This window comes from Homarus americanus, unplaced genomic scaffold (genome assembly GCF_018991925.1).
Source record: "Homarus americanus isolate GMGI-L3 unplaced genomic scaffold, GMGI_Hamer_2.0 scaffold43550, whole genome shotgun sequence".
Taxonomy (NCBI): Eukaryota; Metazoa; Arthropoda; class Malacostraca; order Decapoda; family Nephropidae; genus Homarus; species Homarus americanus.
In genome coordinates, this window is record NW_024757148.1 from 334381 (window position 1) to 361476 (window position 27096).

Below are 27096 nucleotides of genomic sequence, written 5' to 3' on the forward strand. Positions count from 1 at the left end.
GTAAATCTGCCTTGAATGCAAGGGTCTGGACGTCATATGGAGAGAAGTGGTGTCACTGCTCCGGGAAGACATGATGAGGATGCTACTGATGCCAGCCAATGAGTGTCAGCTTTGTCACGCCCGCCAATGTAGGTGCCCATTACTTTTTGCAGTAATACTTCCATAATAATAATAATAAGGAAACAAGAAGTATTAGTACCATAAGCATGAGAACAATATTTCTTATTATTTCACTCATTTATTGACCATTTATACATTTTTGTTGGTTATGGAAGTATTCTGTGATTAAATTATTTTATTAATATAACCATATTCATTTTTTTTTTTTTTTATCTTCTTCGCCACTGATCGGCTTGTTAGCCGCTTGGGCGATCGGTCACGTCTCTGATTACTTTTCCTTTTCATTTATCTTCTTCACCAAAAGATCGGCTTGGTAGCTGCCCGGGCGATCGGTCACGTCTCTGTCACGCACTGTTGGCAAATACTGGGCATGCACCGGCTCCTGAATGTACCTGAACCCACTCCAGTGTTGGTCAAGTCTTGTCTTGAAAGAGCTCACACTCGGTGCCATCACAACACTCTCTGGTAGATTGTTCCAAGAGTTTACAACCCTCACTCCGAAAAAGTTTGCCCTCATGGTTTTCTGGACTTGCGGCTTCTTCAATCTTGAGCTGTGACCCCTTGTGGGGCGAGCGTCTGCCAGCTCCAAGTAAGGACACTCAACTGAGTAGTGCCCCCTGAGATGCTTATACACCTCAACTAGGTCCCCCCTTGCCCGCCATTGAAATAGGATAATAATTCGTGATAGTAGGGGGTAATGAGGTTCAGTGGGTTACACTTATTTGTAATCTTTATTATATTTACATTTATAGACACCACATACAGTACTTTAAACATCAATATCAAAGTATTCTTAAACAAATACACCTTTAAAATGAGACTTCAATCATCTTGATAGGTTGAATTTGGTAAAGTTTGGCTATTTACTGTACAAAAAACTTTAATCCCCATTATCTCAAAATGTTATTTTAGCGGGCTCGTCATTATCGCACGGAATGCCTCATTTCATGCTGTGCAGTAGTTGAGCTGTTCTCAACAACAATTTTGAATAGACATCCGTGCAATATGGGATTAGAGGGCTGGCACACTGTCGTGGAGCAAGTAAATATCTTTGTTCAGCATTACAAGTCATTTCTAACAGATAATTTTACACACTTACTTTATACATTAGACCAACATAATAGTTTCCAGTGATTATTCTTCTTTGTGGAAAGTAGTTAATCAGCAGAGGCCCTTTGGCATCCCGTCAAGGCCATGATCTTGACAGCTTAGGGTTGACTTATGAACTTCTTGGAAGGTTGGAGAATTTGAATGGTTCCATTGCATGGGTTCCTTCTTTGACTTATACTTATATTGAAACCGTTTATTTAGCGAGAAAAATGCAGAACAATCTATCAGAGTACCGTCCTCATATACTCTGTGAGGGTTGGCGACCACAGTCCTCCACTCTAAATGTTCTTGGAGTGTTATAACCAATCCTCCAAAGTTTTGTATCCCTCCAAGGACCCAGTTTTTAATTTCATTCATCCATCCCAGTCTCTGCCTTCCTTGGCCCTCCTATCCTCAACTGCCCATTAAGATTTCTGTTATTATCCCCCCACCCTTAATTGCATGACCAAAGTATCTCATTTTCCCTTTTCTGTACATGTCAAGTATTTCTCTTGAAGTTTTTGCTAATCTTAGTACTAATTCATTTGTTTTCCAGTCAGTGAAGCTTATTCATAGCATTTGTCTATAACATCACATTTCAAAGCCTCCAACCTCTGTCTGGTGTCTGCTGAAAGTGTCCACGCTTCAGACCCATACATCAGGCCTTGCCATATACAGTAAAGCCTTTGGGCAGCCTTTTTTTCAAATTGAAGTTATTGTCCCTTTTCATAAGATCTTTTTTCATTAGATCTTTTAGATTATTGACCCTCTGCCACACACAATAAGTTTTTAAGTTTCTGTGACCATGACAAAGGTCACAATGAGAAACTGTGATCACAACTTACGTGCAGGTCTGGGCATCTTCGTTCTGTGACCAATTTATCCCACATGATTTTTTTTTATGCATAATTTATACATCAAAAGCTTCATTAATTATTGTTTTGGCTTAAATAAATGACTAAAAAGACAATATTTTCACTCCGAATAAAGAACAAAATACCAACATCATTATCTTGGATATTTTCGCACAAACCTACCAAGTGAGTAATAGTTATAGAAGCAGTTTTTATGAGGGCGAGTTTGTATGGGGCGAGTTTGTATGAGGGCGAGTTTGTATGGGGCGAGTTTGTATGGGGCGAGTTTGCATGAGGCGAGTTTGTCTGAGGGCGAGTTTGCATGAGGCGAGTTCGTACGAGGGCAAGTTTGTATGGGGCGAGTTTTTATGAGGGAGAGTTTGTATGGGGCGAGTTTGTATGAGGGCAAGTTTGTATGGGGCGAGTTTGTATGGAGTGAGTTTGTATGAGGGAGAGTTTGTATGGCGCGAGTTTGTATGTGAGTGAGTTTGCATGAGAGCGAATTTGTATGGGGCGAGTTTGTATGAGGGCGAGTTTGCATGAGAGCGAGTTTGTACGAGGCGATTTTGCATGGGGCGAGTTTGTATGGCAGATCTTTGATGTAAACTCCTAGCTACAGAAGAAACAGTGGAATACTTCACCCTGACACTCCTAGCGTTGGTAAACAAACCATCCTTAAGACTTCTGGGTTCCTTAAAAGGCGGCCAGTCCCATAGTGGTCTAAATTACAGCCTGAATAACACCAAAACGTCACCTTGAAAAACCATAGGCGGGGAGTAATTAGCATTGGAAAAGTAATTAAAAATGTTGAGATGTCATTTGTACAAGTAATTAATTATACAGATATCAAATTGTGGACAGCAGATCCTTCGTATACGTTTTGAAGTCTTGGGGTACAGGGTATTTATCATTGTCCTCACCTATCGCCTTGATCTTGTGTTATCCCGTGATGTAATAGTGTACAATTACTCAAAAGAAATTATCTATACAAAATTGTGTTGATAAAATATGTCGACATAATCACCCAGGTCTTTCACACACTTAGTTTTATTTAGGGGAATATCCTCATCATGCTGGTACATGGTGGTACACTTCTTCCTCGTGTTATCGCGACCAAGACGCATCTTGTTTTTCGTAAGTTTAACTCTGCAGCCACTCTTTTTAATCACGATTGAAGGTGGCAAATAACGTCCTGTAATGCTTCTCAGTCCATTGGATTTTTATTATACTATATTGTATCTGAAAACTTAGTGTTATCAAATTATCTGTGTGGAAGAATGAATAGGATCTGGGTCATCAATTATGAAATGGACGAACAATATTGAGTTCAGCACACTGACTAGCAGCGCACCACCTGTCATGATGGTTTCGTGCCATTGATAACCATGTACTGTATTGTTTACGATAGTTTAGGAGGGCACCGATCCATGCAAGGTTTTCCTGTGTATTTCATATTCTTCCCAATTTAATTTTAAGCCTTTTCTGAGGTTCACTGTCAAATAAATGTCTTGACAAAATCAAGGCACTGTATATCTGTTATATTTTCAATAGCACCGCCAAGGTTTAGAACATGTGACCATGCATCTAATACCTCTATCAGCTGTGTCAAGTAGGAACATCCAGGCATAAACCCACGTCAGCATTCTTTCTCAAGGTTGTGCCATTGTAGAATGTGGTCTATCACGTAATTGTGTAAAATGCTCTATAGCTCTTTACATATAAGGCACTTTAGGGTCACTGGCCTTTAATAATTCATATGGTGGTGATCGCCTATTTGAATACAGGACTAATAGTAATTTTCAGTGCTTAGAGATGTTATGATTGTTCATAGTTTTGCAAAACAAGATACGAAGGCGTACCTGAAAGCTCGTTACACAACTCCCTTAATACTCGGGGATGGAGGATGTATGCTATCAGGAGATTTTTTATGAACCTTGAGTTTAGATAATTTATTTTTTATAAGCTCTTCTGAAAACTCTACGTACCTCAGTGCTGTACTGAACTGCCATTCATCAAAAGTGGGTAGGTTACTGGCATACTCTCTTGTAAACATTAATGAAAATAATTTGTTCAATGCCTTTACTTTGGGCTGGGTTGACTCCTCAGAACTATCAGCCTCAGATCTCGAATCTGATACACCCACACATGTCCTTAATTTAGATTTGTGCAAAATGATAGAAAGTTTCACCTCTGGAACTCTCTTTCCACTCCTGTCTGAGCTTGTTTTCTGAATCCAGTATGAGTACAGTGTAGTGGACGTCTCCCCTACAAACTGCGTAGCAGTCACCACCTGCTATCACATTCCAACGTGCCGTTGCCTAGCAACGAAACTATTCACCGGCGACTTCTCGGGTTTTCCCAACATGACTCATAGCGGCTGCTGGGTATATAAGCTCTGTCTCTCCATTGAGATTCATTCTGACCATTCTTCTTGAACTAGCAACACCTCCTCCTCCGCCGCTGCCTGGCTGCCTAAGCTCCTCCTCGCCTGCCTGGCGGTCCTCGCTCCCGCCAGCGAGCATGGCGACCCACCAGCTATCCTTCTCTGAGCTTCCTCACCAACCAACTCACATTCTGGCCCATCTTCCTGAACATGCAACACCTCCTCCAGCAAGCTCCTAGCTGTCCAGCATTCATTCAACCAGGAGGCCAGCAACAGGCAACATCTTCTCTAACGAAGCTCCTGCACATCTACCTCCTTCAACAAGCTACTCACCGAACGTCTTCTACTGAGCAGCTCCCCACCACACGGCATCTCCAGCACCAGACTGTCTATCATATAACTTATATTATACAAGAAATCCACATTAGAGTTTCCTTCCATCCCGAGTGCTCGACAACATTAATATGTCGATACCCCTACAATGGTGACTCCCGGAGATTAGCACTCACACAGGATGGAGGAGACACTGATCACGCTCCCAGTCTTCAAGCAGACACCGGCTCCTCTTCCTGCCCCACGCACCACATTCTGACGACCCCAGCACACCCGTCCTGCCTCAGACGCCGACCCCGGCCCAGCAATAACCCCTGACGCGGCCTCTGTTCCTGAATCCGGACCCCCACACACCCTCTTTTCTCTCTCAGGTACTCCCTGCTAATGTCCTGCACCCTGCTGCTGTTGTGGACCCAGCTGCTGTCACGAGCCCTAATCCGCTTCTGCTGACGCAGCCCCTGCTCCTGACCCAGGCCCACACACACCCCAGCAGGCGCATCTGACGACCCTGTACCTGTCGTGAGGGAAGCACACCAATCATCGCCTCCACACACCCTTTTTCTCCCTTCTCCCACAGATAGTGTGTATCTAGACAGTTGTATTTCAGCGATCGGCTCATCACGCCATCGCCGTTGTCTCACATGAGGCATGCACCGCCCGGTCTGCCTCACATGTGCTAAGCAACTCTACAATCAACAAGTCTCCTACACCGCCTGGAGGGAAGGGGGAGTATTGTAGTGGACGTCTCCCCTACAAACTGCGTAGCAGTCACCACCTGCTATCACATTCCAACGTGCCGTTGCCTAGCAACGAAACTATTCACCGGCGACTTCTCGGGTTTTCCCAACATGACTCATAGCGGCTGCTGGGTATATAAGCTCTGTCTCTCCATTGAGATTCATTCTGACCTTTCTTCTTGAACAAGCAACACCTCCTCCTCCGCTGCTGCCTGGCGGCCTTCGCATCTCCTCGCCTGCCTGGCGGTCCTCGCTCCCGCCAGCGAGCATGGCGACCCACCAGCTGTCCTTCTCTGAGCTTCCTCACCAACCAACTCACATTCTGGCCCATCTTCCTGAACACGCAACACCTCCTCCAGCAAGCTCCTAGCTGTCCAGCATTCATTCAACCAGGAGGCCAGCAACAGGCAACATCTTCTCTAACGAAGCTCCTGCACATCTACCTCCTTCAACAAGCTACTCACCGAACGTCTCTACTGACCAGCTCCTCACCACACGGCACCTCCAGCACCAGACTGTCTATCATATAACTTATATTATACAAGAAAACCACATTAGAGTTTCCTTCCATCCTGAGTGCTAGACAACATTAATATCTCGATACCCCTACAACAGTACATCACTCTGTCCTGCTCGTCATTAGTGGTGACCTATTTCCTGAAACAGATTTATTCTTAACCTTTGCAAGTGCTTCTTTAGTGTTATACTGATTTCCAGTTTTTTCATTACTCCAGTCAGTATCACCGTAACTGAAACCACCCATTACAAGGAGGTGGCTTGGACCGAGTGTCAGTGTGGTGTCTTTTAAGGATATCAGATTCGCAGATTTTTTAAATTACGTATCTGTAATGAATTCAAGGATGGTCTCTTTACATCAATTATATTTTACATCACTTCGACTCTTCTAAAACGTCGTCCCTTTGTATCCTTACCTGACTGGCTCTAAGGTCCTTTCTATAATATATGAAACCACATCCCTCTTATATGTTGACCCAGAAACGTTCATAAATGAGTCATAGCCATCGATCATAAACTTGCATTCATGCTGCTGAGTCTGACTAACAGCATGACCTTCGGCTCGTTATTCCAACCATATTTCACAGCCATGAAGTTGCCCTGGTGGTATAATTTTATCAATCAGGGTAGCATACTGAGTCTGGACACCCTAACGTCATGTGTGACGACCCAATGATACGCCATAGTCTGTGTGACAGCCACATAGCACTAATTTTGTGGCGACCAGTGATATAATGGTCAGCATATTCGCCTCGCAAGCGAGCGGACCCGGGTTCGATCCCCGGGCATGGTGAAACTGTGGGCAAGTTTCTTTACGCCATTTGCCTTTATCTACCCAGCAGTATTTAAGAACCTGGATGTTAATCGATTTGTGGATCGTATTTTGGGGTAATGGTTTACTAGTGCAGTTGGTGAGTTGTTCGGTCTTCTCGGACTATTCCTTGACACTGGGTCATGCAGCTCGTTAACTTAGGACGTGGGTGTTGTGTTGGCGACAATTTCTACTCCATAAACAAATTCACGCCTAGGTGGCCCTTGGACCGGCCATCCTCGTTACAAGAGGGGCAACCATTATATTATTATAGCAGATGGTGACTGTTTGTGGGTATGTCCTGGGGTGTCCTGTAACTAAACTATCACATTTCTCTAGTACACCCAGAGCAGATAAACGTGTTGTGTTTGATCTCTTGACAGATTGATAAGGTAAATGAAATGGAAATTCGGGTCTTTTCTGATCAGGTAAATGATACTATCTGAGATACTGTATCAGAGGGCACTACTCACTCAAGTGTCCATACCTGGAACTGTCGGCCGCCAGCCCCACAAGGGGTCACAGATCAATGTTGAAGAAACCACAAGTCCAGAAAAAAAATGTGAGGGCAGACTTTTTCGGAGTGAGAATTGTGAACTCTTGGAATAACCTGCCAAAGAGTGTTGTGACGGCACCGAGTGTGAGATCTTTCTTGACCAATACTGGAGCAGGTTCAGATACATAGAGCAGCCAGCAGGGCCGGATTCAGGAGTGGGCAAAGTGGGCAGCTGCCCAGGGGCCTCCACAATCTGGGGGCGTCCACATATTACAATATTTTATTTATTTGTTTATTCATTTGGATTATTTTTATTTTCATTCTTTAAAATTCATGTTTATCTATTTCATCACGTAAAACTATGTTCAGCAAGAAGCGTGATAGAAATTAGGCTAGCTACTCCTTGAAATCATGAACACCTGGTTTTCCTATTAACCGTATATTTTTAATATTTTAAATATAACTGCATATGGCTTCAAAATTCTCCAAAGAAGTGTTCAAATTTCAAAACTTTCCCGGGGGACTTACAGCGCCCCCGGAACTCCCAGATGTTTAGGCTCACTTCACTCGCCACCCCACCCTCTTGGGTAGTTATAATGAGGGGGGCCTCCACAAAGAGGCTGCCCATGGGCCTCCACAGGTCTAAATCCGGCACTGGCAGCCAGTGCATACCCAGTACTTGCCAACAGTGTGTAACAAAGACGTGACCGACCGCCCAAGCGGCTAACGAGCCGATGAGTGGCGAAGAAGAGAAAAATAAAAGTATAATAGGTTGATGAAATCAAGCGAGTTTCTGAACTTTCTGGTAAATCGTTCATTTATGACCCACCGCTAGACCTCGTGTTGCCATGAAAATTATCATGACTCCGGCATCTGTTGTGATTGGAGCTACTAGCTTGTGTACGATAATTATAAAGATTTTAATTTTTATTCGTAATTCGATGTGTATGCTCTTGGTGCGGTTTCCATTTCTGAGCTCTAAATTAACATTAAAATAAAATACTTAGAAATCTATACAATATGGATGTTTACAAACAAAATAAAACCGTTAAGACGCAACATTTTATCTGAGTCGGCTGATGTAAGGAGGGAAACACTCGCCTGGTACAATGTACAAAACTCGTCAACGGGTTTGCTTCTGCGCAGGTGGGCGGAGTCACCAATTATGACCAAGGATACTCGATTTTATTTGAATGTGAAGGTAGACGCAGCTGGATTCATGTTGTAGCTATGATAAATGCTCTTGGTCTCACAATTCTAAGGTTGTGGAATAACTTCTACCTGCACTATCAAATATCCAAGCGGGTAGGCTGTCAGTGTGTGAGACCCGTGCCGTCGCTTATGGATGGATATACTTTCTTAGAACTTTGAGCAGTGTGATTATATAAAGTCCTTGGTCGGAGAGAGATAGCAGTGTCATAGTGACTCATCCAAACTTCTTCACACTTACTTGTAACGCAACTGTCGGACAGATGGAAGAAGAGACAGTACTGAAGACGTAAGTTATTAACGTCTCGTGTGATAATTATCTTAGACTGTGTGAACAATTTTTAAAGTTCTGATAATCTGTTTATATCCAGACACTCGCATATTCTTTACACACACTCCCACCAGATCCAAACTCTCCCTCCGAAACACACACACACCGTGACTTTCACACACACACACACACACACACACACACACACACAACAGTATTGGCGAACTAAAATTGTAAGAATCTATAGATTAACTAAAAATAAAAAGAGGAAAATCTTTGGATAATAGAACAATAAGTGAATTTACTGCATGGAACAGATTATAGTTATTAATTGCCTAATACGACGAGGTTTGAACAGTAGACTTAATTAATGATTTACGCCTCTTCACTATCTGTGATAAGTGCTGTATCATCTGCATATCTTTTATTTTATATTACTTTGCCATTAACTTTTATTCCTTCATTGTCACTTATAACTTGTCATTAAGAATTCTGAATATGTATTATAAAATTGTTGGAGATAGAACATTTTTGTACTACTCCGTCTAGCTTTGAACGAATTAGTAACAGGACTGGATCCAGACCTCAAATTTGACCGAAGTGACCTTTCAGTTTTTATAGTTGCAGGTAGACCAGAATAAACAGAAGTCTATTGAATTGTACTCCCCATTCCGCAACCCTGTGGGGTTTTTTATAAATAAAAATTAATATTGTATATTTTGCCAGATATTTCAGCCTATTTTTTCATAAAAAGCAAAGACTGTATATGCACAATATTGTTTATATAATATAGCTTTGTGTGCATAATTACATGCACTAAGACGATTCCGATACGCGATTTCTTCCCACTTGGACGATTCCCACATTGACGATTATAGCTAAGAAATCGCCCATGCATCACAATTTATATTATGAATATAGTTTTTATTATTTGAATATATTATGAAATATATTAGGATTAGCATACGAAGATTATTATTTTTATTGTTAATATTATGATGATTATCAATATTTTGCATTAAAATTTTTCATCTTATATTTGTATTCGTATTCATGAAAGAATTATGTGTATGTAGAGCTTGTCAGTAAGTCAGGTTGGCAAATTTAATATTTAAGTGACCTGTGGTCATATCACTTGACCTCAAATGAGAAGCTCACAGTAATGCGAACAAACAACGTGTCATTGCAACTATCAGGTTTATTTTTAGACCAAGATAATGCTTTTTAATTCCACAACGAGACGTCACCTTTATCACTTGTGATTCAACTTTTAAAAATGGAACCCGAAACCTAACGATATATAGCTCATGGGGTTTGAACAAGGTTCGGCTCTGACAAAACGTACTAAACGTCATTCCCACAAATGTTTCGGAATTATCAGCAATAATCTGAGGCTCGGCAAATTACACTGGGTGACTATGTAAATCATAATCACCACTCCCCCAAAAATATTTATTTGTAGTTATCTGATACAGATCCAGGGCGTTTTATCTCAAATTTTATCTTCTGATAAACTAGCATTTACTAACCTTGTTAAGTCCTTAAAGACCGTACCCACTGCTGACTTATACACTGATCAGATAAGGAACAGACTCGTAAACTGATCAGAAATGCCCCAACCGCCATATATATTGAATATACTAATTTCAATGAGGCATTTACTAATAAGTTAGAATGAGTCTTGTTTGATTTGAATGTCACTGCATACCATGAATCAATTAGAACAGACCAAACGTGGATTTTTTTTTAATAACCTTTGTGTTATATTTGTAGGCCACTGAAGGTGACTGTCTCCTTTTATATGCTGGGCATTGTTACACTGCTGCCATGGAACTTCTTCATCACAGCGGATTCCGTAAGTGTCTACCTTTTTCTATTTTAATATGTTTTCATTATCACCACTGAAAGTAAATAATATGAATGGATATATATCGAAGTGCATAATTATTGTCTGAGACGGCATTCAAGCGACGTACACTCGGTAAAAAAACTACCGTATAGGTGAGATCCGATGATTTTCCAACTACATTCCCATTATCTCGTTAGGGTTGGTCAGCCTGAATGTGAGACATTTTGTACTTAATTTGGTAGGCCGAAATTAGCTATTTCATTGACATTATTGAATTACTTATGTTACAATATGACTGGAGAATGTCAGTATATCTAGATAAGTTAAACTGTATGTTATATAACTTACATTAAATATTCCACATACCGTGGACTACAGTAACCATGGAAGTGTGGATGAATTGCCATATAGGAATGCATTATATGTTTGGCAATGGATATAGTAAAGGTAAAAAAGATTATTTTGAAACCGAATTTCGAATCTGTATTTGTATTGCTACTTCACTTTGGGCTAATGCCACATTATATTATTCTTTATTCGTATTAGAAAATATACCATTCTGTTCCGAAATATCTGAATAGCTCCTGAATAGCTCCACAGTTACGCATGCCGTCGTAATGGAACCCGGCCCAAAGACGTTTTACCATACGGTCGATAATTCCGGAAAGTCTAGTACTGGGTTTCGTTTCATAGTGCTGATCACTTGTTTCGGACACGTGTGGCCGAACCCATATACGCGCAGGGCTACCTATGCGAGGAATGCCTCAGGGCCTTTTGAAACCTTTCGTAGTTCGTTTGTAGTGTCAGTTTGTTTCGCATAGGAATTGTAATGGTAGTTTTTTTTTTTACCGAGTACGTACACCAACTCAGGTTTGTACTTCAGAATAAAGCAAATCTACGGGTTGTCATGACGAAAATAATGCTTAGGATGTATGAACAAAGCAAGTCTTCTCGTTTTCGAGTTATGGTGTGGACATACACAGAAAAAGAAACAGAAGGCATTGAATGTCACTCTGTTTATTTTATGGCTTGGTGGTACGGGCGATATCTCAAGCTTTTGAGCTGGAAAGATGAAATAGTGACCAAGTTTTTATGGCCAAAAATATTTGTATTTATTTATTTATTTATTTGACTCTTTATTTCGTATATGGTATGACATGAAGGACGGTGTAGTCCCCTCCCCAAAAAAAAAAAAATATATATATATATATATATATATATATATATATATATATATATATATATATATATATATATATATATATATATATATGTATGTATGTATATATATATATATGTATGTATATGTATATATATGTATGTGTATATATATGTATATATATATATATATATATATATATATATATATATATATATATATATATATATATATATATATATATATTGTCACTTTCCGTATTCACAATTTAAAATGCTGGACGAAATGTTTTGATATACTGTCTTCTCCAGTGCATCACAATGTTGATATGCCTCTGCTTTCCATAACGTTAGCAACTGTAGAAAGAGTAGGAGGGGTCTTCCCTTTATGGATTACTAGACACTTCAGTATCCCTAACATTTCCATTGTGGCAGTTCTGTCATAGTAGATAATGGTGTAAAAATGCGTGTATTTGTTTTGTAGACTGCACATTTAACGAATAAATTTCACCGACAGTCCTGAAGAAATGCAGTGGAGACCTCTGGCGGCTATGGCCAGTAATAGTCTCGTTATAATATTTACACATAGATGGCACTCTTTCCTCTCACCCGGTAGGGGAGAAGGAAAGGTAGTTTTGACTAACTTAAATTACTTATTAAACTATATTGATTAATATTTATGGTTTAATAGTGGTTAATATTGGTCAGCAGTGCAGGGGGTACACTCTCCCCTACAATGTAACCATTACCGAGCCCTGATCCCCCTCCAGCAATGGATCCACTTCCTTTGGGGTTAAGGGCAGCTCAGGCATAGTGCTGAATAATTAATATGGTATACAATATAACACTTTAAAATCGGCCGTCATTCAGTCCTTGACACCTAGACCAAAGAAAAAATCACGTGACCCTTGCAAGACTATGGAGACTCCAGCTACCCCGTAGATGATGCATCTTGCGACGCCCTTTGGGGTCGCGACCCCGTGATAGGGTATGTCCATAAGAAAAAAAAATAGAACAGTACAAGTGAAGAAGAGGTATGTGTACAGTTCATGTGATTAACGGGAGGAGGGGGGCGGCGCACGCTCAGGGGCCGGAGGTGGAATGTTTGGGCTCTGGGGGTGTGTGTATGTGCAGATTGAATTCTGGCTGATCTCTGTTTCTGAGTCTGTCCGTCAAGACCCAAAACAAGTTAAACATCCCCCTTGCCCCCCCCCCCTCCCTCCAATGCCGGGGCTGGCCCAGTTATACCAAACTATCCGACTTGATACCAGCATTACAGTATCTAATAGAATTTTCCCAATCCAGCTCTATTTAGTAACTAAAAGTTATAATACCAACCTAGTACTTCTCCCCAGTAGTAGCAACTTACCTCTCCTTTCCTCAGTATTGGCAGTATAAATTCCGGAACGTAAGCCTAGAGGATGAGTGGGACGACCTTGACGCCGGCCTCACGCCCCTTCAGGTCTCCTTCATGCCCACCCTTATCATCGTCTCCAATATCTTCGCCACACTCTTTCTCGTTGTGAACTCCTTCATCGTCACCAGGTAATAAGCATCTCACTTATATATTAGAATTGAATATTTGAAAGACAAGAATCCTTGTTGATTTTTCGTAATCGTACATATCAAAATTAATATACTGACTATTTACCATACCTGATAACTATCCCAAACTACTACACTAATGTGGTCAGGACGTCTACATCCGAGACCAGCTGTTCGAAACCGAAACCCTTCCGCGACAGATTTCATTTTCAATTTTTACAGGGTTCAGCCCACCCGGGCACAGGTCACTGACCCACATCGGGGCCTGGGGGGCGAAAATGTAATAATAAAAAAATGTGGAAAAGTTGTTTGGACATACTTCCTAGCCCTCATTGGTCCCTGTTCACCTAGCAGTAATGTAGGTACCTGTTGTAAATCGAAAGTTGCGAATTCGTATTCAAGGAAAGTTGTTGGAGCTTCCAATAACTTCATGACATAAACCTTTGACTCTTCAGGCTTCTACGCCCTAACTCATGAGACATAAAGGCATATAAAAATGAAAAAAAAATATCAAAAGTGAGAAATAATATATGTATGTATGTTGTGTTGCCAATAGTAAGAGAAGCAATTGAGACCCTGGAATTGTGTGTAAATGAGACAGAAAGTCAGATCAGCAGTCTGGGACTTGATGACCTGAAGAATAGTTCAGTGTAGCATCGGGGTGATTAAACTCCAGTGGGATATGCTGGACGCCAATATTCAGGTGACTACTGAGATTCACCGTTACCTATTTTTTGGGGCGACACTTTCAGTGATCTGTAAAAACATTCATATCGTTATTATGGTGGTGTGACCACCGAGACTTGAAGGGGGTGTGTTTGAACGAATTGGTATTCATTTAAAAATACAACATGGAATTACTATCCTAAGGAACCAAAAAATTCCCACCAGTGACGTAACATATTTTTTTTTAGTTCTGGCAAGAGGAATCATGTGTAATATATTGCCCCAAGTATGAGAGAACTCGTCTCTCGTCTGGATTATTCTTTGACTGGTATGAGAGAACCCATGTCAATAAATATATACCCCACAAGTATGAGAGAACCCGTATACTTACTTTATATTGTCACAAGTAATGTATATACTACAGTATATGTGTAATGAGTTGAATGTGTTCCTCCGGCAGAGTGAGCGAGAGAGTCCGTCTACTTGGGTCACTATGCGTGTCCTTTTCGGCCATGTTATTGACCACCATCTTTACCTTCACCAACACAGACGCATGTACGTAAAACCTACCTCTACACCTTAATCACTACATCCTTAGTCTTAGTTCTGAAGTTCTTTGCAAAAATTTTGTACTCTCTCCATGATGACTGTTCTCTCCACATTCACTTCCACCTAGGGTGCCGCGATGAGTTCTATTTATCGTGTGTTCCTTATTAGTCGCTGGGTGTATTCTATTTCATTACGTTAATCAAGCTTGCGTTTATACCTGGTCCTCTAAATTTTCATTCGTCACTCTCTCTTGTATTTTTACTTAGTGAAACCCATCAGTTGAGTGTGAATGCTATACTGTAATTCATTAACGCTGCGGAGGATGCCCTTGAAAAAAAAAAGAGACTAATTATTCTCAATTTTTGGAGGAATCACTCCCAAGTAGGTACTGCGGTAAAATTGGCTATGGTGAAGATCATTTTATCATTACTGTACTGCTATCAATGCTAGATGGGAACGGTCCAAGTACCCAGTGTGACACATTATTTATGAGGATAGGCAATAATATGTGCCATGGGAATTAAAACAAAAAATAATACAATCATTAAGATTCCTCGAGTGGGTAATAATTTACCAACTTTCACATATCATGGTCGACTCAGTAATTACAAGTCTTAACTCTTAATTTTCCTGTAGGGTGCTGGGTGTTTATAGTGTGGGGTACGGGTTATTTTGTTCACACTCAGGATGGGATTGAACATAAGAACATAAGGAGTCTGCAATAGGCCGGTTGGCCTGTGCATGGCAGCTCCTGTCGAGAGTTACTACCACTCTCTATCATCCATGAATCTATCCAGCCTCCCTTTGAAACTTTCCAGCGTTCCAGCACTTACTACAAAGTTGCTAAGCTTGTTCCACTCGTCCACCACCCTATTTGTAAACCAGTTCCTTCCTATCTCCTTCCTAAACCTAAACTTATCCAACTTGAATCCGTTGTTCCGAGTCCTATCCTGCTCGGATATTATAAGAACTTTATCTATATCACCTTTATTGATTCCTTTCACCCACTTGAATGCTTCTATCATATCTCCCCGCACTCTTCGTCTTTCTAGGGAATGCAAGTTTAGTTTCTTTAACCTATCCTGATATGGAAGGTTTCTAAGTCCCGGAATCATTTTCGTCATTCTTCGCTGCACCGACTCTAGTGAATTAATATCCATTCTATAATAAGGGCACCAGAACTGAACCGCATAATCGAGGTGCGGCCTGACTAGCGCAAGATATAGTTGCTATAAGACCTCTGCACTCTTATTACTTACACTTCTAGATATAAAACCCAATACTCTGTTTGCCTTATTTCGAACATTAACGCACTGTTTTCTAGGCCGTAGGTCCGGGCTTACAAGTACCCCTAGGTCTCTTTCACAAGATTGAGAAAGGAAACTCACAATGTGCTCTCTGTACGTATACATATTGTATTGGATGTACAGTGCAGCTTGGTGCTGGGAAGTGGCAGCGTGGTTTCAAGCGTGATGTAGAGAGAGCCTGTTGGTGTGGGTGCTCAGAAGAGGACCAGCTTGTGGGTCGCCATGGTCGCCGGCGGGAGCGAGGGCCGCCAGGCAGGAGGAGGAGGAGGAGGATGTGTTGCTTGCTGTGGCTGTATACACAAAAGAAAGTAATAAGAGCTTTTTACCCAACAGGGCAGGTGAACTTCTACATCATTACCATGGTCATAGTGTCACTGCTTAACAGTAAGTATGGTAAAGATTCGTTTTAGGTACACCACTTTTTTTTCTTCAGAAAATCGACTTAACTTAACCTTACCCAATAATAATAATAATAATAATAATAATAATAATAATAATAATAATAATAATAATAATAATAAACTTAACCTTACCTAATTGGGGTCAAGAAGAAGACGTATATTAGAAAGGACAAAATAAATGGAACTGAGATTAAGGTAGAGAGCAGATGTGAATAGGATGGATAAGAATAAAAAAGTGAAAGGAGTGTTGGACAGAAAGGTGACATGGATATAGTGGTGAAATGAATGCTAGGATGGAGAAAATGTTGGAGATGAATTTCTGAAAAGGAAAAAATATATACAGTATACATGTTCCTAGCCAGGTGTAGCACCAAGATGTTAATTAATAATGTCCCCTTGTTTGCGGCAGTATTCATGGCAATGATCCAGGGGTCCAGCTACGGTCTGGCTGGAATGTTCCCTATCAACTGCATCAACAGCATGAACTCTGGCCAGGCCATAGCTGGGGTGTTCTGCTCCCTCGCTCGTATTCTCTCCCTCGTGGTGGGGGATAAACCCCTCATCAGCGGACTTGTCTTCTTCTCCATTGCTGATGTCTTCCTCCTTGCCTCCATCGCCGACTACATTTATCTTACGAAAATGGTGAGTGTGAATCATTGGCTCGAGTAACTTCCTTTTTTTCTGATATGTTAGATTGAGGTATTAATGCTAATTTCATATTATATTTCATATATTTGCAACATAGGAGATTGATATCCGGTACATTTTGAATGATCAGGTGCCTCTTGACCAGAGACAAATTTCTCATTTGGGATAATTGAGTTTTTTAGTATGGTAATTGGAGAAATTGCCTAGAATATAGAAAGAACAAAAATTGCATAAAAATGACTTGAAGGCAGATATGAACACTAGTTTAAGCTTGAAAATGGGAAGGATATGGTGCAAAATCCTTCTGAAGTAGCCAAATGTTGCAAAATGGACGTCAGGACTTTTGGTTGAGTTTTCACCGATAATCTTTTTCCAGTAATTTTTATTCTATTTTCTGCATGGAGACAGAGAGTCAGAATAGGCTACTTGTGTCATCTGCTGTCAAATTGGAGTGCCACTATCCATGTCCAGGCTGGTGGCAGCAAAGCAACCCCATCCATTTCATTGATAACTATTAGGTTGTTTGTGTTATTTTAACTGTAAAACCAGAGCTGAATAAACAACAAAATTTTTTTTTTCATCTTTAACTGTGGTTCCATCAGTCTCATGATCACAGTTAATGATTCAAGAAGTTATATTGGAATGAGGTGGGGTGGGGTCATTAGGAAGGTAGCCATGTGATAAAGAGGTATTGACTGAAAACAATTTGTGACCCAATGTAGTCTCGAGTATAAGAGAAGAGACAAGCTATTTGGAAATACTGTACATTACTGTAGTACCTCATTATGTAATCATAAAGCCTCATATCTAACAATGTTCATACAGGTACAGGTATAATATTGTTTATGAAACTTTTTGGTACATCAGCTGCTTCTGCAACAAATTACTAAACCGGGAAGGAGAAACTCTATAGAAACTACCCTATTGGTATTCATAAATGGATATTATTTTCTAAAACTGTAAGTGTACATTTTTAGTATCCATGAATCACCTGAGTCCCCGAGTAGCCGAGTCAGGTGTGTCCGCAAAGTCCATATTTTGTTTCCTGTGACCGCAGTAACACTTGAAGGTGTGGACAGACTTCCTGGGAACTTGAAAAGGACATTGTCTTCTTTGGAGCTCGGACTAGTTGGTAATGTGCGTGATCAGATTATATTGTACAAAATAAAATAATTTCTATTTAGTCTATTTATCTCATGCAACAAATGTATATTAGCTCTATTCTTTCCATAGCATGAGGTTCTCATATTGTTAGTTATAAGCAAGTGCATATATGGCAACTGCTAGCACAGTCACGGACAGCTGGAGCGCTACGGCCACGATCATGAATATATAATGTAACAGCATCCCTCATGATGATCTGCAGCTGTAACTGTGTCGCTTCTCTTATGCCTTGACACACCAGTAGCACCTTGACACACCACTAATGCCTTGACACACCACTAGCACCTTGACACACCACTAGTGCCTTGACACACCACTAATGCCTTGACACACCACTAGCACCTTGACACACCACTAGCACCTTGACACACCACTAGCACCTTGACACACCACTAGCACCTTGACACACCACTAGCACCTTGACACACCACTAGCACCTTGACACATCACAATTGTGCATTTTTACCCAGCTGAGAAGAGATGCCCTGCCCCCTCTGAATAGTTACTGCTGATTGGGTGTTACAAATCTGTCCAATTTCGTCCTGAATTAATGATGTATTTCTAAATGAGTTTATTCATATTCGTTGGGATGACCATTTCTGACAAGAGAGATATTTAGCTAAATTATGTGAAGATATATACATTCATTATTTCAAACATGAGCATGTAGGAAGTTTATCAGAAATCTTATAGTGTACATGAATTAACTGTTAAACTTTGGTAGCAAATTCACACTTTCTGAGGATGCATTTAATATATAATTTTTTTACCCTCAATAAGGCATACTAAGACAAATTATGTACAGTATCAGTAATACTGTACTACATTATACAAAAACTAACATTTTTAAAAGATCAGAATCACATTGAAATATTACACGGCCGTCAGCAGAGGCGGGAAATATGACTGTGAATAACTTCATATTTCCCACCTCTGCTGATGGCTCGAGTGGCCAAGTTCCTCAGTCTGTCACACTCATCCACCAACTTCAGGGCCTGTGTGAGTGGCATACTGCAGTGTTTGGTCGTGCACTGTTATTCAAATCTGCATGAGAGGCATTCAGGCATATTTTGTGTTTAGTTCTATATATAAGAGTAGTCTTCGCTACCAGGTGCAATACAGTTTTTTTTTTTTTTTTATATATACAGGGAATACCCCCCCCCCCCGGGCAAAGGTCATCGACCCACAGTGGGGCCTAAGGGGCCAAAAAATAAGAGTAAAAAGAATAAGATTATATTAATCTACACCATTTCATACATAGTGTGCTTGGACCTGCCTGTCCCTGAAAGGTTATATCTTCTCATAGTCCAGGACATGATATACTGTAAGTAAAAATGCACAATGATATCATCTGCAGTGTGTATATAAAATATTTGTACTGCTAACGTGGATGCCATACATAAAGCCGTATAGTTGTCTTAAAAAAATTTCTTAGTACATAATCTGTTAAATATTCTGAACATACAGTAATTGCAATTATGTCGTCTTACAGGAAATTTATGCCAAGATTAAGAATAAGGCAGAGAATACGGAGTCTACACAAGTGGCCAAAAGCGACTGGGAGACTTACTTGGTAGTTTTTAAGAAGGTGAGTGACCTGCCAAGTACCTGGTACTGCCCACATAATTTATCGTTAATGGTGATGCCCTAGTTTAAATGGTCCCAGTCCGAATGATTACATTAGGTTGGGACACGAACCCATTTGACCATTTACTGCTACAGTACACTCAAGTTGTGCCAGTGATACACTTATGTGATGCTACTGACATACTGAAATGGTGTTTTCATGCATTAGATCATGTTGTTGAAACATCTACACTCATTTGTTGCCTTTGTATCATGTGTTACAGTGTTGATTATATTTTTTTATGGAAAATAGCTCACCCGGGCACAGGTTATCAACCCACAATGAGGCCGGAGGGGTGGGGGGGGGGATTAGAGGAGAAAAGAGTATGTTGATCTACACCACTGATACTCTGGAAACCAGCTTTTTGTAAGAGGATGAAAACATAGAAGACGGCAAAGTATTCCATAGGAAAGAAGGAACTACTATAAGGGGTTATTGTAAAATGATTGACATTCACACAGAAATGGTGGGCACCACAGGCAAGATGAGCAAGCTCACTGCCATACCGGTGGTACACAGAATGCCAAATCCACCGAACTTTGCCCGTTAAAGTACCTGTAAGAGAGAGTGAAGCAACATGGCAGTGAAGAGAAAGGGAAGAGAGATTATTGACTAAAGAAGAAGAGTTAAGAAGATGAAATGCCTTTGATTTCACCCTATCTAACAGTTGGACAGAAGAAGAACTACCCCAGATATGAGAGCAGTACTCTAAGTTAAGACAAATGAATCTCTTATAAACTTGAAGGAGTGAAGTAGCTTTGGCATCTGGACAACTTCCCCAGCTTTTGAGAGGCAATTTTAAGTATGTTGTAGATGTGTGACTTCCATGACATACAATATTAGACGAAATGGTAAGGTCTAGCATATCTATTTTAGAATTTGGCAAAATGGTTGCATCCTGAAATATGGCCATTTTGTGACTTGTATATACAGTACTGTACATGTATTTCATGAATGACACATGTATATTTCATCAGTGCCTTACATATTTGTGGTGCAACTAGTGCATTGTATATTTATTTCATAAGGATAACTTATACCTTCCTTGGTGTTGTCTTCACCAGGTGTGGTTGATGGGTACCATGTATTAACTCTGTTCATGACATACCAAAGTGTTGTCTCCGGTAGGTGTGGTTGATGGGCACCACGTATGCAGGGACGTTGTTTGTGACACTGATGATATATCCTGCAGTGATGGTGTACGTCACTTCCTACATGCCCGAGTCTCAGTGGACCAAGGTGTACTTTCAGCCAACTATCACTTTCCTCGTCTTTAACCTGGGCGACTTGCTGGGGAGGGAGACGCCACGCTGGATCCCATGGGTCAGTAATTCTCCTTTACATTCTTGTTTACTATTTTTTAATCTCCACCTGAGAGACATAATGTTTTCAGTTCATATGTGTCTCCATGTGTATTAGTGTGTTTTGTGTCCAAAAATAAAAATAAAGCATTCAAAATTTAAAGTTAATGAACACTAAGCAGATAAATTGGATGTTTATCTAAAACTATTTCAGTTTGGAGTAAGCTCAAAGATTATGGTTTAAAAGAGAGTTGACAACCGTCAATTAAATCACGTAGGTAGTTGGATCCTGGCCAAGGCAAAGAACCTAAAAGCCATGGTCACAGGTCATAGTCGAATACCTGTTACAGAGTGTCTTTAAAACAGGACTTCTTTGGTTCATATTTGGCAGCAAGTTTTTTTTCTTTTTTTACGGGGATTAGCCCACCCAGGCACAGGTCACCGACTCACATCGGGGCCTGGGGGGCGAAAATGTAATAATAATAATAATAATAATAATAATAATAATAATAATAATAATAATAATAATAATAATAATAATAATAATAATAATAATAATAATAATAATAATTCAGATAAGTAAAATTTATAATAACAAATACAAAAATAAAAACAATAAAATAATAATGATAATAATAAGAATAAGAATAATAAAGAACCAAAAAGAAATACAAAAATGAAAAAAGAACAGAGTGAGAAACAATACAGATATACAGTTTGTATGTTATGTTGTCAATGGTAAGAGAAACAATTGAGACCCTGCAATTGTTTGGAAATGAGGCAGAAAGTCAGATCAGCAACCTGGGACTTGGTCACAATTTTTGTGATGCCAAACAAAAATAGGATGAGGGTGTGTTTGCCAGGAGCTGGGGTGGGGGATATAGTTGACAGGATGGACAATATCTTGTCTGGTAATGGGAACAAACCCATTATCTGCCTCAGTGCAGGAGGCAATGATATTGGCCGGTGTAGGAGCGAGGAGCTTCTTGATAAGTTCAAGGCAGCTATAGATCGTATTAGGTCTAAGGGAGGGATCCCTATCATATGCGGTGTCCTGCCTAAAAGGAGAGTTGGCAGTGAATGGTTGTCAAGGGCGGTTGGTGTCAACGACCGTCTTGACAGATATTGCAAGTCAATATCAGTCCCATTCATTGACAACTGGGACAACAACTACGGTAGAAGGGACCTTTATGCTAGGGATGAGGTGCACCTGTCTCGGGATGGGGTGGCAACCCTGGCTGGGTCTCTAGAGGGGGCAGTTCAAAGGATATCGAAGTCTTTAAGCTGCTAGGGGAACATATGGGCACGGGGGTGGGGGAAACTGCAGTGGGAGCGGGTAAACAAAGTAAAAGATTACAGGGAAATAGTGTTAGGAATGATGACAAAACTAAATTAAACAGGGAGTTTAAAACTAAACGCGGTAAAGGGAGGACTCAGAACATGACTAACTTAAATGTCTACTACGCGAACAGTTGAAGTATGAGAAACAAAATGGATGATATTAGGGCCTTGGTATGTACCGAAAAAATCGATATAATAGCATTCACTGAAACATGGATCAACCTAGACTCACGTGAGTTGCCGGTCGAATACCAAATTGCTGGTTACAAATTGTTCCATACCGATAGGCAGACCAGGAAAGGAGGCGGAGTAGCAATCTATGTTAGGGATAATCTGAAGTGTGAAATAAATAAGGAAATAAAAACTGAGCGGAATACAGAAACAATTTGGATAGAATTAATCGACGGTAGGGAAAAATTAATCACAGGAGTAATATATAGACCTCCCATACACATCCATGTCTCTGTTCAAAATACCTAGGTGACTGGTTTCTCAAGGTGAGGAGAGTAGAACTATTAATGATATCGAAGTGACTGGACAGGAATCAGACTCGGCTACAGTATCTTACCTCAGTCATTTATTCAAGGGCGGCTGTTCTACTAATCTGACATTTTGGCCTCATGATAGCCTGGGCCTGAAGGGTGGTCGCTGCACATACTTGGAGCGGCGCGTCTCATCTTTGTGCCGCTGCTGATGCTCTGCCACGGTGACAATAAAACCTTCCCCACTGTTTTCAACCACGATTCTTACTACATCATCCTCATCACCCTTTTTGCTTTTACCAACGGCCACGTCGGGACACTTACCCTTATTTACTATCCTGGGTGAGTATTTTTTAATATTTAGTTTCCAATTTTTTAAGGCATATATTCTTTTATTTGCCTGTCTTATATTTGCATGTTTGTATGTATATGTGTGTGTTTATTTATTTATTTATTAACAGTCTGTTATCATTGCTGGGTTTAGACTTGGCAGGGGTTGAGACCATTGACTGTGACAGCCCCCCCCCCCCCAAAAAAAAAGTCTATCTGGCAGGCTGGTACTGTACTTAGTCCATGACTCAGGTTAGGGTTGGGTTTTATATATTTTTTTTAATTATGACACCACTTACACTTTGTAATTATTTTATTTTATTTCCACAAAAGTATCAAAGCAACAATTCACAAATAAGGTTCATAAACATTATTGTTCATACATTTTACACACTTACAATTGTTTGTCTTTCTAACTGGCTATGCTAAATTTTCTGATAATACTTTCAGTGTCCAAGGAGTTCAACAGCTCATGTTCAATCAACAATAGGCTCAACCTGTTCATTCTGTCTTGGCAGATAGAGTTTCTCAGGTCGTTTTTGATTCGTTTCAGTTTTGAGATTGAGCTGTCACCTGCACAATTTGTGCACAGCATGCAAAGATACATTTTGAATAGAATGTTCATGTTCATGAAGGTATCTACCATAGGTTGAATGAAAGTGAACCTGAACAGCTTGGTTATGATCCTTGTCAGATTCATCAAGGCAAATATATTTATCTGGTAGGAGTCCAGACAGCTGAACCAGCTCATCACTGAGTGACTCTTCAGTATTTTCAGGATAAGCTTCCACCAAATGGGTTACTGATTTGCTTTTATCAGCAGTTGATAGATTAGCTAAATCTGATAAAAAAATAAACTTGTTGTACAGCTCTTCAAAAGCCTGTGACCTCCTTTGAAGAGCACTGACAAAGTTGTCCACAACGAAGAAGAACTGTTGCCTGAATTTCTCCCTCAGTGATCTGGGATTACTTTCTGATGTTCCATCTGCAAATCTCTGTTGCCTCACCTTTCAAGTAAATTCTGTATTCTCTCCTTCACTACACATTGTCTTTCCTCTTGCTTCATACTCTTCAAACTTAAATCTCTCCTTTTGAACAAAATGCTTGAGGTATTTGTAAAGCTTCACAGTGGTACTTAGAGTTATACCCTCTTTCTGCAAATTGATGTCCGTTGCTTGAAACTTATCCATCTTTTTCACAAGACTGCCAGCTGTGGCCTTTGTGTCAGGTTTCTGAGATCTGACTTCTTCTATTTTTGACAGACATGATTTGATAGCATTGTAGCCTTTCAGGACTGCATTGACTGCATCATGTCTGGCTGACCAGTGTGTATCTGAGGGTTGCTTTACTACACTCAGACCCAGTGGGGCCACTTTATCTGTCAACTTTATCCATCTGCTTGTGGATGCAGAAAAGAAAGTGTAGAGCTCATTAATAAAGAAGAAGAAATTAACAACTTCAATACAACAAGGAGCTGCTACCTCTCCAACTAGCATGAGTGAATGTGCAGCACAGGGGACATAAGCAGCATACTTGCATTCTCTTTTGATCAATGCCTGTAAACCTTGGTACAGTATTTCCCACTCATATTGGCTGCATTATCGTATGACTGACCACGACAATTCCCAATGTCAATGCCTTGAGAGGCAAAAAATTCAAGAATAAGTTCAGCCATGCTTTCCCCTGTGTGTGAATGGTGTGAGTGAAGAGGGATATACTTTATGAATTTCTCAACAGGCCGTGGGGTAAATTCGAATGTCGCATTTTAGGGCTATTATCAATTCTGATATATCCGAATTTTGCAGTTAATTATCAATAATATAATCAGTTAGGTAGGCTTTTGCTGTCGGATACTTTTAAAAACCTCGTCAACTTGGAACAGTTTCAACCAATTTCTAAAACCATGTGGTAGAACACACTAACTACTTACCATGTTACCTTTTTTTCTTTCTTAAGGTAAACACCCCACACACTATCATCGACCATGACACTTAAATTGAATGAGACATTCAGTGTTGTTTACATTTCAATATTGTGTATTTGTGTAATTGGCATTTTTCCTAATGATACACATATCAAAATACAAGGTTGAGCTTGGAGGGGTTACAAGGGTCACCATAGCTTTTGTTCACAAAATTATGGTGAAATATAAAATTTTTATAATACATTACATTTTTTTAAAGGGACCTTTGTATCTTTGGCCCCAATGGCCCCTTTGTAAATCCGGCACTGTCTGATACCAAACACCTTCAGCTGTTTTTCAAAATTTTTAGATGAGATTTCTGAAAGTCATCTCAGGAAGCAAACTGCTACTGGTTAAGGTTGGACAAAAGCTGAGGTTGCTGAAAAGGTGGAATACCCTGTACAATATATCTTTTGAATATCAAGAACTATGCAACAGCTTGAGCTAATGAGAATAACATATTATGTAGGGTGAAGTGTTGTAAATAAATGTGGAGATTAAGGATTGACACTGTATTCAGTGTATACCACTTAAGAATATAAGGAAGTATGAGTTAATTATTATTCTTATTGTTTCAAACTTTCAATAATAAATTTTAAACAATTGTCTTACACCTCTCCATTCTTTAGGTTTGTGTATGCTTTAATCCCCTCCACACGAAAGTGGGAAAGGAGTATTGATTACTGTATAGACATATCACTACTGTACAGGTATTGCTAAGACCTGCAGATTGCCCTGTAATGTACCATTAAGCAATTTGTTTAGATAAAAATATAAACTGTATATGATTACCTACTGTATGATCCGCATCTTTGGAGATTGGTACTTGGCAAACCCTTGATCATCCAGGAGAAACCTAAAAAAAATCAAATCTGCAAGGTTATGGGGAACTTAAACAGAGAAAATATGTGAGAACTAACATAAATTGTGTTGGTAAATATGAATGAAAAATTAAAATAAGAATAGTTTGCATCAAATAAATGTTTGATAATTTTGATGACCTTTTAAAAGAGACAATTTTAATTTGAGAAAAAGGCTTCTGAAATACTACTATGAGTAAGAGGCATGGACGTTTTTGACAAACATGAGTAGGAAAACAACGAACTTTTATGTTATGAGAGGTATGCAACTGAGTTGAATGAAATAAAGGCTGAGAGGATTAATAGTACATACTGTAATGGCAACCCAACCCTTCAGACCAAATTTATTATTAATATTATTATTATTCTCCCACAGATTGCTGAAGAGTGAAGAGCTGGAGGTGGGTGGAGCTATAATGGCGGCCATGTTGGGGGTGGGCATGGTGGTGGGGTCTCTGCTGTCCCCGGGTTTTGTAGCTCTGTGGGGGCCCAAGTGACCCACCCAGAGTAAGGGGGGAAAGGGGCAATAGTGCTGGTCAGATGAGCCCCAGTCCTAAAAGACCTCATCCTAACCTAACTTACAATTTGGGCCTATTTTATTGTCTGTGAAGAGTGGAGTCAATTTGACTGGTTACTTAGGGTGAAGAGGCCCTAGTTTAGATATTGTAGAGTGGAAAAATAAGTGATGGTGTCTTCTACCGGAGAGTATTATTTGACTTTCTACATTAGTTTCTCATTCTTTTTGTTTCACAATATTACTGTAACTTTGGAGGAACATGAATTAAAAAAAATCCATCAAAATTTCAAAACATTTTCAGAAATAATTAAAAAAGTTTTAGGGGTGAATGTAAATGTAGGTAAAGTTGAAGGTAGGAGAGCCAAGGGAAGGCAGAGACTGGGTTGGATGAATGAAATTAAAAACTGGGTCCCTAAAGAGATCCATAATCTTGGAGGATTGGTATAAACAGCTCATAAAAGTTTAGATTACTGAGGCGCCACCACCAACACCAGATGACTAAGGCACCACCACCACCAGATGACTAAGGCACCACCACCACCACCAGATGACTAAGGCATCACCACCAC

At 40.0% G+C, this 27096-nt stretch overlaps 1 protein-coding gene across 3 annotated transcripts; it reads left to right on the forward strand.

Moving 5' to 3' along the window:
- Window positions 1–10: 10 nt before the first annotated feature.
- Window positions 11–27096, forward strand: LOC121857388 (equilibrative nucleoside transporter 1-like). 3 transcript variants are annotated; one of them, XM_042353409.1, is made up of 10 exons: window positions 11–128; window positions 10593–10674; window positions 13211–13371; window positions 14498–14592; window positions 16227–16277; window positions 16704–16936; window positions 19599–19694; window positions 20862–21056; window positions 23003–23199; window positions 26387–27096. In XM_042353409.1, coding segments are annotated over exons 1-10 (1233 nt in total). In that variant the 5' UTR covers window positions 11–126; the 3' UTR covers window positions 26508–27096. The 3 variants fall into 3 exon arrangements, with proteins under 3 accessions (XP_042209343.1, XP_042209344.1, XP_042209342.1); XM_042353410.1 differs by lacking the exon at window positions 11–128 and adding an exon at window positions 662–709; XM_042353408.1 differs by lacking the exon at window positions 11–128 and adding an exon at window positions 8285–8837.